Genomic DNA, 12,856 nt, shown 5'->3' with positions numbered 1-12,856 from the left:
GCACGTGCCAAACCAAAATTTCTGCTTTCTCCACTGTATCGTGGGTACCCTGGGGACAAGAACTGTTTTACTATAGATTTGGGTACCTCCAACAGATGACAATGATTACATGACTAAGCCAGCACAATTCTAAAATTGAACATAACATGTGACAACCGGGAACATAGAAAAGCACTGATATTCAAGGTGTGATGGACAGCATTGTACAATTTTTAAAATATTTTTAAACCAATGCCTCAGCCATGCCTTAAGAGCTCCCATAATATGACCTATCTCATTTCTATTACCTCTCTCATTTTCCTTCTACAGAGATACTTGTCAACCCCAGCTAAACATTAGAATGACCTTTAAAGCTACATTTAAAGAAAAGCATGCACACAAAAAACCTCAAAACAAACAAAAAAGCAACTGATGCCTAAACTCTATGCCAGATATTCTGATCAACTGGTTTGGTTTAACTCCTGGACATTTACTTGTTTGTTAAGGCTCCACAGCTGAAGATTCCAGTATGTGGCCAGAAATGATTTCAATTTACTTCATGCTACCATCCAACTATGTAATTCCTTGTGTTCCACAAGTTCACCCGGCACCTTCCTACCTCTATGTGCTTCTGTATGATGTTTCCTTTGCTTCAACTGTATGCTGTTTGTATCTTCTGTGACATTTATAACATCTGGCCTCCTATTAGATCTGGATTATTTTATTTTCCCTCTTCCCTTCATACTAGATGTTAAATTTGCTGAGAGGAAGGATGATAATTCCTTGTTTTTATATTTCTTAGAGTACTCAATATTTTTATTAGAGAAAATCAGACCAACAAATAATAACAAGCATGCATGACTCTGCCTCATCGAGCTCGCTGACTGCGTGAGAAAAGGAGGGCAAGGAGGCAGGCGAACCGACGGCTCACTGAAGAACCACGAGAAAGACGCCTAGGAGTAACACAAGAGTTACCACACTACCAACACAGACTGTTTATTTTGTTATTTTGAAAAAAACGAGTCAAAATTTTTAGAAACAACCCATATAACACAAACAACTTAAGAACTTTTCTGGGTGGTACACTGGGGTTCATCGAAGACTACTAATTATGAACAGCTTTGTTCAACCCTCCTGTAACAATGTGAAAGAGAAAAGCACACCCCCAAATCTGCGAGGGAAACTGAAGGTGCAGCACGACTGAGGAGCAGTGGCGTCTGCCACCTCCCCCCCCGCCCCCCACAAGTGTAAGAGAAGGTGCACACGCCCCCCCACCCCGTTCTGGGGAGAAGAGACCTGACACTGCTTTTATGGCCTGAACGAGGGGCCTGGGGAACCGCTATACACCGTGTCTGGGAAACATTAAGCTTAATGTATAGCTATGATCACAACAGTGAGAATTTATTTGGAAAATACCATCCTTCTCAACCATTAATTAAGCAGCTACTATCTGTCAGAAACCATGGCAGGCACTTGGGCTCCACAAACAGGCGAGGCACAAATACCCGAATAAACAATGGGAATGCACCACTACATCTGTCACACGCAGATGAAACCATGGTAAGAACTCACTCTTTGCCAACTTAGCTCACAGAAGCACATCGTTTTTAGCATACTTACCTTTAGTTTAAATTCAAGCTGGGGTAAAACCGAGAGCAGCAAATGGCTGTCAATGTTGTAGAGCTCCAAGATCAAGTCAAAGACATGTTCCGACAGGTCGCTGATGGACGTTTTCCCCAGCATCAGGACCTGGTTAAAAAACTAGTGAAACAGAAGTTGTGCCATTAATAGAAACTCCACAGGCAAAACAAATTTTCTAAAATCTTATTATCACTCATTTAAATTCGTTATTATTTTATACAAAGTCAAACTAGGCATATCAAAATATTTTCTAACAGGAGGTGGGAAACCAGTGTGAGCTGTATGAAAAGATAAAACTCGGAATTTACCTTGTACACAATTAAAAATAGGTAACTTATATTGACCTATCAAGTAGCATACCAATAAACACCCTACTGCCAAACATACTCTATTCTTCCTTATAATACTTGCTATATTGTATCCTGCATTAGTTGTCTTAATTCTTCTACTAGAGAAATCGCTTAAGGATAGGGGATCACTTCTCATTCACCTTATCATGTATGAGAGAACAACAAAGACAAAGCCTTACACCTTTACAGTAAGAGCCAATTCCATTTTTAAAATATGTGATGTTATATTTATAATGCAAAACTTCTTTATAATCCTTTTTGTCTTCCTTTATATTCTCATACGCAAAGTGAAATAATATAAAGGTTTATAGCACTAATTAAATCCAATTAAAAGCACACACAAACACAAAGGAAATTCAAATTTCAACAACTTATTTTCCATAAGCAGCCATCTCTAACCCCCCAGTCAGATCACAACACTACTGGAACCAGTAAGTACACATGGCATAATGGTCAAGGTTCCTTTGTATGTAAGTCTTCCAAGCATGTAAAAATTAGCCCGGGGCATTTACCATGCAGTCTCAACAGTGGCTCATCTCCTTGAAGAAGGAGGCGAGGAGTCTGCAGCACACTGGCTGCCCTGCTTGTCCCGTGGGCGCAGCGAGCACGCAGTGTGGTTTAAAGAGGCTTTCTACGTGCAAAGTGCAGGCCAAGGACTTCACACTTCTGTGTCTCTTTTGCTTCCTTTCAGTTCTTGGGTTGTTCAAATTCTGTTTTACTATTCTTTCTTTATTGGTTTTAAACATAATTTGTTTTCCCTTCTTATCAATTTTGTGGCAAAGGATTTCATGACATCAAACATTAAATTCTCATTTAGGTTGAAAATAAAGTGGCTTTATTGTTTAAATTCACAAATTTTCTCCTGTTTAAAAATGGTAAATCTACTTTTCCTTAACAAAAAACAATAATCCGTTCCAATATGACCACCGTGGTGGTCAAACCATCCTCTCTTCTATCAGGCTGGGGAAAATTCACTTGCAAATTAAAAAAAAAAAAAAAAATCATTCCCAGGTTTAACTTCTTACAAATTCCATCAAAAACAGTAACACTTGTATCACCTCCATAAAGGCAAGGACCAAGTCAGCCTCCTCCGCTGTACAACAAGAGCCTAGCACCATGCCTGCAAAGCATGTGACCGATACATCTGTAGTAAACGAATAAAGAATACGTAACAGGTGCTGTGACACAAATATAAACATCCACGGCCTACACAAGGGCCCACAATTTAGGAAGAAAGTGGAAACAGATTTGACTAAATATTTCCATCCAAAAAAAGTTAGTTTTTCATTTACAAATGGGTAACTAATACTCATACTAGAAATTAAATTATTTTATAACAATTACCTCCTAGTGAAAGGAGTATGAGTGAGTTAAAGGTCAGTAATAAATTCTACCTTAGATTTAAGCATTCAATCTTAATTATAGAAGCATTTTCATATTAAATAACATTCTCTAGCATCACCCTAATTTACAGATGCAAAAACTGAGGCTAAGGAAGATTAAGCAATTTAATCAAACTACCTATGTCAAGATTGACTTGAAAAATCTTGTTCAATACAACAAAAGAATTTTGTGCTATCTTCTGAAACTTCTCATTAAAATGATCTGGTGGAAAATAGTATTACCAAGAAGTGATCCACGTAGGAAATTTTATGAATTGTCACTATGTACTTTTTGTTTGATACCATTTTAACTTTTTAAAAAATACATACAGTTTTTAGTTTTCTGACTGTCAAGTTACAACAAATTCTATTTTTAAAAAATAACCTACAACACCACAGTGATTTCCTAAGTACTTTATATGTAGGTATAAAGTACTGTTTATAAAGTTGGGGCACATGCCTGGCTTGTGGCCAGGTCCCTGGCTGGGGGCACACGAGAGGCAACTGCACAGTGATGTTTCTCTCCCGCTCTTTCTCCTTCCCTTCCCCTCTGTCTTAAAATAAATAAATAAAATCTAAAAAAATAAAATAAAGAACAAACTTGAATGTGTCTATGCGTAAGAGTGAAAAAGACACAAATTAAAAAAAAGGAATAAAGCAGGGTTGTTATTACCTCAGTATCCTACCTCTATTTTTGCTAATTTTCTACTAGGAAGGTAAATAATGGCTATTACATGTACAAGTTCAAAAGGCTGAGAATAACTTTTAACAGTACTAAATTTTATTCTATAAGACACTTAAGTTCACTAGGAAGTAATTTCACATGTACAGGTGTGAGGCACAAAAATAAGGCTCATAAAGGAGTAGAGGAGAAAAACAGCAATTCTTAGTAACTTCTCAGCTAAGTCTCAGGTAAAGCGAGGGAGAACAGAACAGCAGAAAGAAGAAAACAGCAAATTACAGGAGCAAGTGTGTAACTGCACGCACGCTGAGACCAGTCCCCTAAGTCTGTGCCTCCTGCTCAGCTTCTGGTAAAGCTACAGAAAGCAAGCGTGTGTGGGGGGAGGGGGAGCAGGAACTTAGATGTCAGTCATGGGAACACGCTTTTACCTAAATGCTTTTACCTGGATTTATCTGGGATCGCTGAAGTCCTACCTTGGTCCTTTTATCTCTCTTTTAACTTTCATTGTAAATCTTTTGAAACATGCACAAACGTTGTGACAACAGTAAAGAACCTAGCTCCAACAAATACCACCATTCTATCTTGAACTTTTCCCCCCTTTCATTTCCCAATACTAGGAAAAAAATATTAGCATGGTATAGTATTATTCTCTTCTTTTTATGCTAGAAGAAGGCATCAAAGGAAGTTGTGTTCTCCTACAAAGCATGGGCTTAGCGATATCAATTTAAATAAATAACCACCAGGAGGAGCTCATCTAGTGTATCTAGTGGGCCGTGGAGATAGCAGGCTTAAGTCACTTCAAGTGCCGGAAGTCAATAAAGGAAAAAACTCAATCCGTTCAACCTAACCAATTCACTCCAGCCAATACCCAAGACTCACAAAACTTACAGAAATCAACGATGAGAATTCCCTCCCAATCTTTGAGCTACTAAGATAGATTATGTAATTTGATTCTCCAGTTTCTGAAAGTTCACCCTCTAAAACAATGTATAAATCAAGTACATTTTCCCAAATCACCATGTGCTTAGAATCATTTAGGGCCATAGTGAGAAACAAAAAATTGAGATTTACCAAGGTTCTGTTTTCTAAAGTATGTTACTTTTCAAAGCACATCTTTTCATGATGTATTTTATATACTGAATTAATTTTTATTTGTTATTTGAAAAATTCTCCTTCAATAAACTTCAGGAAAATTAAGTACATATGTAATTATAAAAAGCTGTCTTTCTCGCTTTTTCCAAGAAGACAGATTTAAATGATGTATTGGGGTGGCCATGAAGTAAGGATTTTTCCTTAAAACAAAACACAATTTTTCATTTTCACCAATAACTTCATTGATTTGGATTTTTTTTTTAATATGTTGGCTATCTCTCATGTGGTATAACATTGGTGGTTCTCAACTAATGTCTCGACTTGATCACTATCAACTTCAGCTGGTCTACCCAACCATGGAGCATTGTCCAGTGAGAAATCCCCCTCACAACATCTCACAAACCACTTTTGACGTGTTCGATCAGTCACAGTACCTTCTCCATACACTGAACAAATCTTTGTGTTTAGTTGCATTTTTACCTTTCTTGAAATAATAAAGCATAATATGCCAAAAATGTTGGGCATCTTCTACCATCTTCAATATTAGAATGACTACACAAAAAATTCACCAATTTTGATAATTTTTAAAACACACGCTGATATGACAGCTGTCACAATACAACTGAACAAAACTGTTCTGAATGAAGTTAAAGACAACTAAGCACTACTAAAGCCATCGTACGGTAAAAACCAAATGAACTTTTTTTAAAAAATATATTTATTGATTATGCTATTACAGTTGTCCCATTCCCCCCCCCTCACTCCACTCCATCCTGCCCACCCCCTCCCTCCCACATTCCCCCGCTATAGTTCATGTCCATGGGTCATACTTATAAGTTCTTTGGCTTCTACATTTCCTACACTATTCTTACCCTCCCCCTGTCTATTTTTAAAAGGGCCAACCCAGTGAGCATGTGAAGGTAGGTGGAAGTGGTGAGCGGGCGGAGAGGCTAAGGCCAAGGCCCTGTCCTGGACTTGCTCCCGAGGGGACCCTTGGGCAGAGCGCAGCACTGCACAGGACTCCTGGATCCGTGCAGAGAACAAGCTCACAGTTAGCTTCCACACGTGAGCTCATCTGCTGAAATACACGTCTTCCAAAAATAAATACGAGGATGTCAACTGTAAATAAGTAGATTTGGGACAATTTTGAAAGGGCTCATTTCACTGTAGTTCTTCCCCTTTCTAAGAAAAGATAGTTTTAAATGATCTACTGCAGGCAGAGCCAGACAGCCTACTCACACCCAATCCGTGCCGTTTATACTCGCCTTTAATTTTTAGGTCTTGGTACCTTCCTCTTGTACAAATCTACTTAATCTCCAAAAAGCTGTGAACAATTTCTCTGAATAATAGAAAGTCCCATGTTTTATCTAATTACACTTCTAACAGTAGAAAACGGTGTATCTTGCTAACCAAAATAAAAGCTGTTTTAGTTCCTAGGCAATCTGAAAGTAGCAAATGAATGACTAAGCAAGATGAGAGCTAACCTTCTAGAAAATATTAACCAAGAAAATACATTACTTGATGATTAAACACAACACAAAATTAAAAGTACATACTACTTCCCAAAATTTGCTTCTGGCAGTCTTTAAAATTTTGGCTAATTCTGCAGACAAATAATTTAGTAAGTCAGACTTACATTGGTAATATATGGTTCGATAGCCTGCGCTGTCCTCTTCAGTAAAGCCTTTGCCAAATCATAGGCTTGCTTGTTTAAGTTCTGAAAAATAAAAATATTATCTGTATTATATTTCTCTATGAAAAACAAAATATTACCTGTATTCAAAAAGCCACTGAAAAAACAAAAACAAAAAGTCACTCAAGCAAATGAATGAGAAACCTTCTAAGACTCAAAATAAAAAACAGAAGGCAAAACTACTTTTTTTCTCTTAAGACTAACTGGTCTACTAAAGCCTGACATCCCTTCCAAGCAAGGGTAATTATATGTACTTATTTTATTCATAACATAATGTAAACCATATAAAAAGGTCAATAAATGTTTAGTAGATTCAAGATGAGGTAGTCATTCTAAATTTGGTCCCAGAGTCAAATCAGCTCAGCAAAGTATAAATACAGGCTGTTTCACTTCAGGTCCCGAAGAACCAAAACATCCTCAGAGGATGAGCTGGGTTCTAGTGTGGGCAGGAATTGCGGGTGGGGGTAGCCGTGTGGTTTGCACAGGGATGGGGATGTCCACAGGAGGGGAAAGACAAGAGTTTAGGGCAGCTATGGGGAGCAGATCTACTCCAGCACATCTCAGAGCACAGTTACGTTCAAGTATACAACAATAAACATAACAAAGTACGAAAAGAGAAAGGATGCGAGAAAACGTGTATTAAGAATATGTACTTCTGAACAGATTTTGATAACAATAGAAGGATTCAAGACCAAAAATCTAAAATGGAATCAGTTAGTCTTCTGGTTTAAACATGTGGCAGAGACCAGGAAAGAAAGAAAAAGTAGACAGAAGAGACAGATACAAATAGATAAATGAATTAAACAGTTGAAGCATATTTTTAGATTCGTACTGATGCTTGTTTTGTATTATTTCATTCATTTCTAAAGGGCATGTAGTATTTTACTACACAATACGCTGCAGCTTATGTACTCGTTCCCTATTCAGACATTAAACTCTGTGTCTTGCACATGACTCCTTGTACATACATGAAAGTATTTTCTATAAATTCTACCTTTGCTATTTTTCAAAATTCTATCCTGTATTTTTTTTACTTGTTCTTCTTTATTTTTAGAGTTTCTCTATAAATTCCATACACTAAACCTTAGTCCGTTATGTTCGTAGCATGTCTTAGTCTGTACCTGTCTCTCCAGCAAAGGTCAGGGCATCACAGAGCACACAGAAGTTCCTACACTGGACGTAACCACGTGTCAATCTTTGCTTGTTTTTCTTGTGCTTTCTTTCTAAGAAATTCTTTTCTACACTGTGGTTAAGATGTTTTATGTTTTCAAATAAATTTATAATTCAATTGAATAGGATGATATTTGTTAATAAAATTATATATAGGTTTCAGGTGTGCAAATCTATAATACATCATCTGTATATTGTATTGTGTTTAAAATTTTATTTGAACTTGACGTGGGGTGGTAAACACAACCCCACGTCAAGTTCGAATAAAATTTTAAAGACTTGTTTTTTTAGATTTAAATCTTTATGCTACCTGTAATTTATTTTTAGGTATGGTACAAAATAAGAACCTAGTATTATTTTCCATATGAATATTCAATTATCCTAAAACCATTCATTAAATAGCCCATTATTCCCTCCAATGACATGTAGTACCCAAACACTGAAGTTTCCCTACAACCATGCCTCCGTTGGTAAATTCTCCATCATTGCCACGCCTCTTTGTCCACCACTGTCTGAAGAAAACAACGTCTTAACAACATCTGAAGAAAACACCAGGTAGGTGAGTCCCTACTTTCTCATTCCTATTCAAAATTGTTTGCGTATTACTGGCCATTTGCTCTTCAATGTGAATTTTAAATCAGTGTGTCAAACTATAGAGACGTGCACACAGACATTTTCCATTTCTATTTTGATTGGATTATCTATTCATATGCAGAGAGCTGACAGCAGTATGACGCTGAGTTTGCCAGACCATAAATAATGACAAATCATGCAACATGTTTAAGTCTTTTATACTTTCCAGGCAACTACAGTGATTTTCAACATAAAGAGCATGCACATTTTTGTAAAATTTCTAAGCAGTTCTTTACTTAAAGCAACAAATGAAAAATTTCTGCAGTGACACTAACAGATTTTCATATATTGATCTGGTATCTAGTAACCTTGAAGAACGTTCCCATACTGAAAACTCTGCACACTACTCTCAGCACAGCCGGTCTTATCGTCTGCACACAGTTTCAGCTTTGCTTCACCTTTCTAAGCCTTTTATCTTTTCTTTGTTTCTCTTGTCTTATTCCACTTAAAGCTTTTGGTTAATGGTGCTTAGCAATAGCATTCTTACCTTTTTTCTCAGTGGAAGCAACATCTTTACAATGTTCCTAACTTTACCATTAAGTACAGTATTGTTCACATATATCCTTATCAGTTTAAGGGAGATCCTTTCTACTTCAAATCCACTAAGAATTTTCTTATTTTTATACTGAATTTTACCAAATGTTCTTCTCTACATCCACTGATATTTTCTCTTTGATCTACTAACTTACACAAATACCTTAGTTTATTGCTAACATTTTCTAATGTTACTCCATCTTTTAATCCTAAAACAAAGCCATTTTGCTACTTATCAATATTACTTTGTAGTATACTGGATACTATTATTATTTTATATTGAATTTATGTTATCATATTTTAAATTAACATTAGCTTACGATTCTCCTTTGTTGCCTGGTTTTGTCTAGTTTCCCTATAAAGATTATAAACGCAGTGAGTTGTGGAACATTCCTTCCTTCTATTTAATCTGGAAAAGTTTGCTGAATATAGAACTATATGCCATTTAAATGATTAGTAGCCATCTCCTGGTGCTGGGTTTAAGAGCTTCTGTGGTCAGTTTAAGCACTACTGCTGATGCTGCTACTGCTACTGTTGTTAGGAAAGAAGGGTTTTGTTTTATGGATAGTTTTTAAAATAAATTAAAATATTTTATTGGTTAATGGTTAGGATTTTCTCTCTTGAAACAAAGTGGGCACGTTATACTTCCCAGGAATTTGTCTACTTCCTAATATGTTAGCAAAAAATACTGCTCATGAAGTTGTCTTGATCTTTTTACTGCCAGCTGTTCCCCATTTCATTATGGAACTACACAGGGCGGGGCAGAGGTAGATTTACAGTTGTTCATGTGAAAAATAACACAACGAACAGTAACAACACAAGAATAAACTGTGTTTGATGCACTCACAACTGTGAGCCCACTTTGGCCCACCCCGTGTTGTTACCATCTCCCCTTTTCTGATGCACCTTGTCAAGGGTTTGTCTATTTAACATACTCTTCAAATTACCAACTTTGGTTTTTGTTAGCATGTCACTGTGTTTTCTATTCACTGATGTGTTTTCTTCATTGCTTTTTTTCTTTTATACTTTGTAGATTCTGATGATATTTTTATAACTTCCTGAATGGACACTTAGCTATAAAGTTAAATTAAAGAAAACATTTTAAGTTGCCACAAGTTTTAATATGTATCATTTTAATAATCATTTCTAAATATTCTATAATTTCCATTATGATCTATTCTTTTTTGACAGAATCTGTATGATTGCTATAGACTTGTTAGTCTTATGTTTCACATCCTCAGTATTCCTACAAACTGTTGGCCAGCTTGATTTATAATCACTAAGACATGTGTTAAAATCACCCACCAAATTGAGTTTCTTCCTTTCTTTTTTCAATTTATGATTTACATATTTTGAGCCTATGTACATAAAAAGTTAGATGTCTTCCTGCAAACTAACCCACTGCATAAATCCCTCCTTTACCCAATAAAAACTCTTACACCTAATATTAATACAAGCTACCTCAGTTTCCTTTCGGTTAGTATGTGCCTGGCAGCCTTTTTTCTAAACTTTTATTTTCAGCATTTTTGTGACAGTATTTTTGTCATGATCTCTTATTAACAATGACCAGTTAAGATTATTTTGAATCTGATCTGATCATCTGCCTTAAGTAGTAAATTTGGACCATTTACATTTATTGTAATTCTTCCTTTTACTGTAATCCTTAAACTTTTAACTTAAATACCTCTTTAAGTTAGAGTTAATCAACAGATCTGTACTCCTGACATCACGACGATCACATCACTCATCAACTCCATTCAATCTTATGTATTATTTGTACCCAGTGTTTTAAGATCTTCATAATAATTCTTTAATTAATCATTTTAATCATTATTGCTGTTTTTGTCTTAGAGGATTTCTTTGTTTGCCACTATTTCTCGCATCCTCACTCCTTTTAAATTCAATTTCCATCATTATCAAGTACTCACCAAGTAGTTCTTTCAGGAAACATCTATTGACAAATGAATACTTAATGTCTCAATTTCACTCAAACTGGATTATGCATACACTCTTACAACTTATTTTATCTCATCACTGTGAAAACAGAGCTCCACTATTTTCTGGCATCTATCCTTGTTACCAGAAAGCAGGCAGTTTAACCTCCATTCCATGGTTAAGGGATATGCCTTTTCCCTCGAGGTGCCTTACACACTGTTTTAGCACTCTAAACTATCCCCAAGATGTGCCTGGACTGGGATTTTTTATTTATTCTGCTCATGACACTTTTGCTTCCTAAGCCATAAATTCATTATTTTCATCAATTCTGGAACATATTAAGCATATTTCTACTTTAATATCTCTTCTCCACTCTCTACTTGTTATTCTGAAGTCACTATTAAACATATTGGACCTTTCCATCTATTTTTCATGTCTTAGTATCTTTAACGTTTTCTTTATCTCACTGTATCCACTGGGTTGGCCAAAAAGTTTGTTCAGTTTTCACGTTCCACCAATAACTTTATTGAACAATGTATTCACCATTTTGTTCCACTACTTTTTGCCATCTTTCAGGCGACTTCGTACTTCCATCTTCCCAAAACTCTTTACCTCTTTGAGCAACGAACTGCCCCAGGTACCTTTGTAGTCCTCCAGGGAACTGCAATTTTTTCCATTAAGAGAATTTTGTAAAGACCTAAATAAATGGAAATCTGAAGGTGCAGTGTCTGGTGAATATGGCAGATGAATCGTAATTTTCCAGCCAGGTTTTAACAGTGTTTGCCTGGTCATCAAAGAAACACGCAGTCTTGCAGTATCCTCATAGAAGATTACGCATTTTCTGTTGACTAATTCTGGATGCTTTTCATCAAGTGCTGCTTTCAGTTGGAATTAATCATTTGGTTTTCCGGAAGGAGCTCAGAGTAGAGGACTCCCTTCCAATCCCACCATATATACAACATCACCTCCTTTGAATAAAGACTGGCCTTTGATGTGGTTGGTGGTGATTCACTTCTCTTGCCCCACTATCTTTCCGGTTCAACATTGACAGGTAACTACTTTTCATTGTCCACCACAATTTGTTTTAAAAACAGAACGTTTTTGGTATGTATAAATAGAGAATCGCATGCAGAAATATGGTCAAGTTTTTCATTTTTTGCTTAATCTATGCGGAACCCAAACATCAAAGCAATTAACATAAGCAACGTGGTGCAAATGATTTTCACAGCTTCATCTGGCTCTCTCCTGCTTGGTAGAATGTTGACTGTTCTCCAATAATGTCTCAATTTGATCGCCATCAACTTCGACTGGTCTACCTGACCATGGGGCATTGTCCAGTGAGAAATCTCCAGCACAGAACTCTGCAAACCACTTTTGACACATTCAGTCAGTCACAGTACCTTCTCCATACACTGCACAAATCTTTTATTTGAGTTTCAGTTGCGTTTCTAATTTTTTTGAAATAATGCAAAATACGCTGAAAATGTTGCATGTCTTCTTCCATCTTCAATATTTTTAAATGGCTACATAAAAATTCACCAATTTTGCTAAGTTTTTTTTTATTAATGCACAGTGATGTAACAGCTATCATAATACAGTCCAACAAAACTGTTTCGAATGACGTCAAAGACAATCTAGCACCACTAGGGCCGTCAAACGGAAAAACCAAACGGACTCTTATGGCGACCCAGTATATGATCACCACAGACCTATCTCCCACTCCGCTATCTTTTACAATCCAATAAAGGTTTTAACTTTAGTGACC

The 12,856-nt window shown here is 36.4% G+C and overlaps 1 protein-coding gene across 7 annotated transcripts in view; it reads right to left on the bottom strand.

The window, feature by feature from the left end:
- PDS5B (PDS5 cohesin associated factor B) overlaps window positions 1–12,856 on the bottom strand; it is a 134,084-nt gene that overhangs the window by 77,433 nt on the left and 43,795 nt on the right. For all 7 annotated transcript variants that reach the window (XM_045201077.3, XM_024568410.3, XM_053916444.1 and 4 more), the window contains exons 7-8: window positions 6,763–6,843; window positions 1,600–1,740 (exon numbers count right to left, since the gene is read on the bottom strand). In XM_045201077.3, the coding sequence (XP_045057012.1) occupies window positions 1,600–1,740; window positions 6,763–6,843 (222 nt within the window). The remainder of the gene's footprint in view (window positions 1–1,599; window positions 1,741–6,762; window positions 6,844–12,856) is intronic.

This window comes from Desmodus rotundus, chromosome 13 (assembly GCF_022682495.2).
Source record: "Desmodus rotundus isolate HL8 chromosome 13, HLdesRot8A.1, whole genome shotgun sequence".
NCBI lineage: Eukaryota > Metazoa > Chordata > Mammalia > Chiroptera > Phyllostomidae > Desmodus > Desmodus rotundus.
The sequence above is the reverse complement of the archived record's forward strand: the minus strand, read 5'-3'. Positions and strand labels throughout refer to the sequence as shown.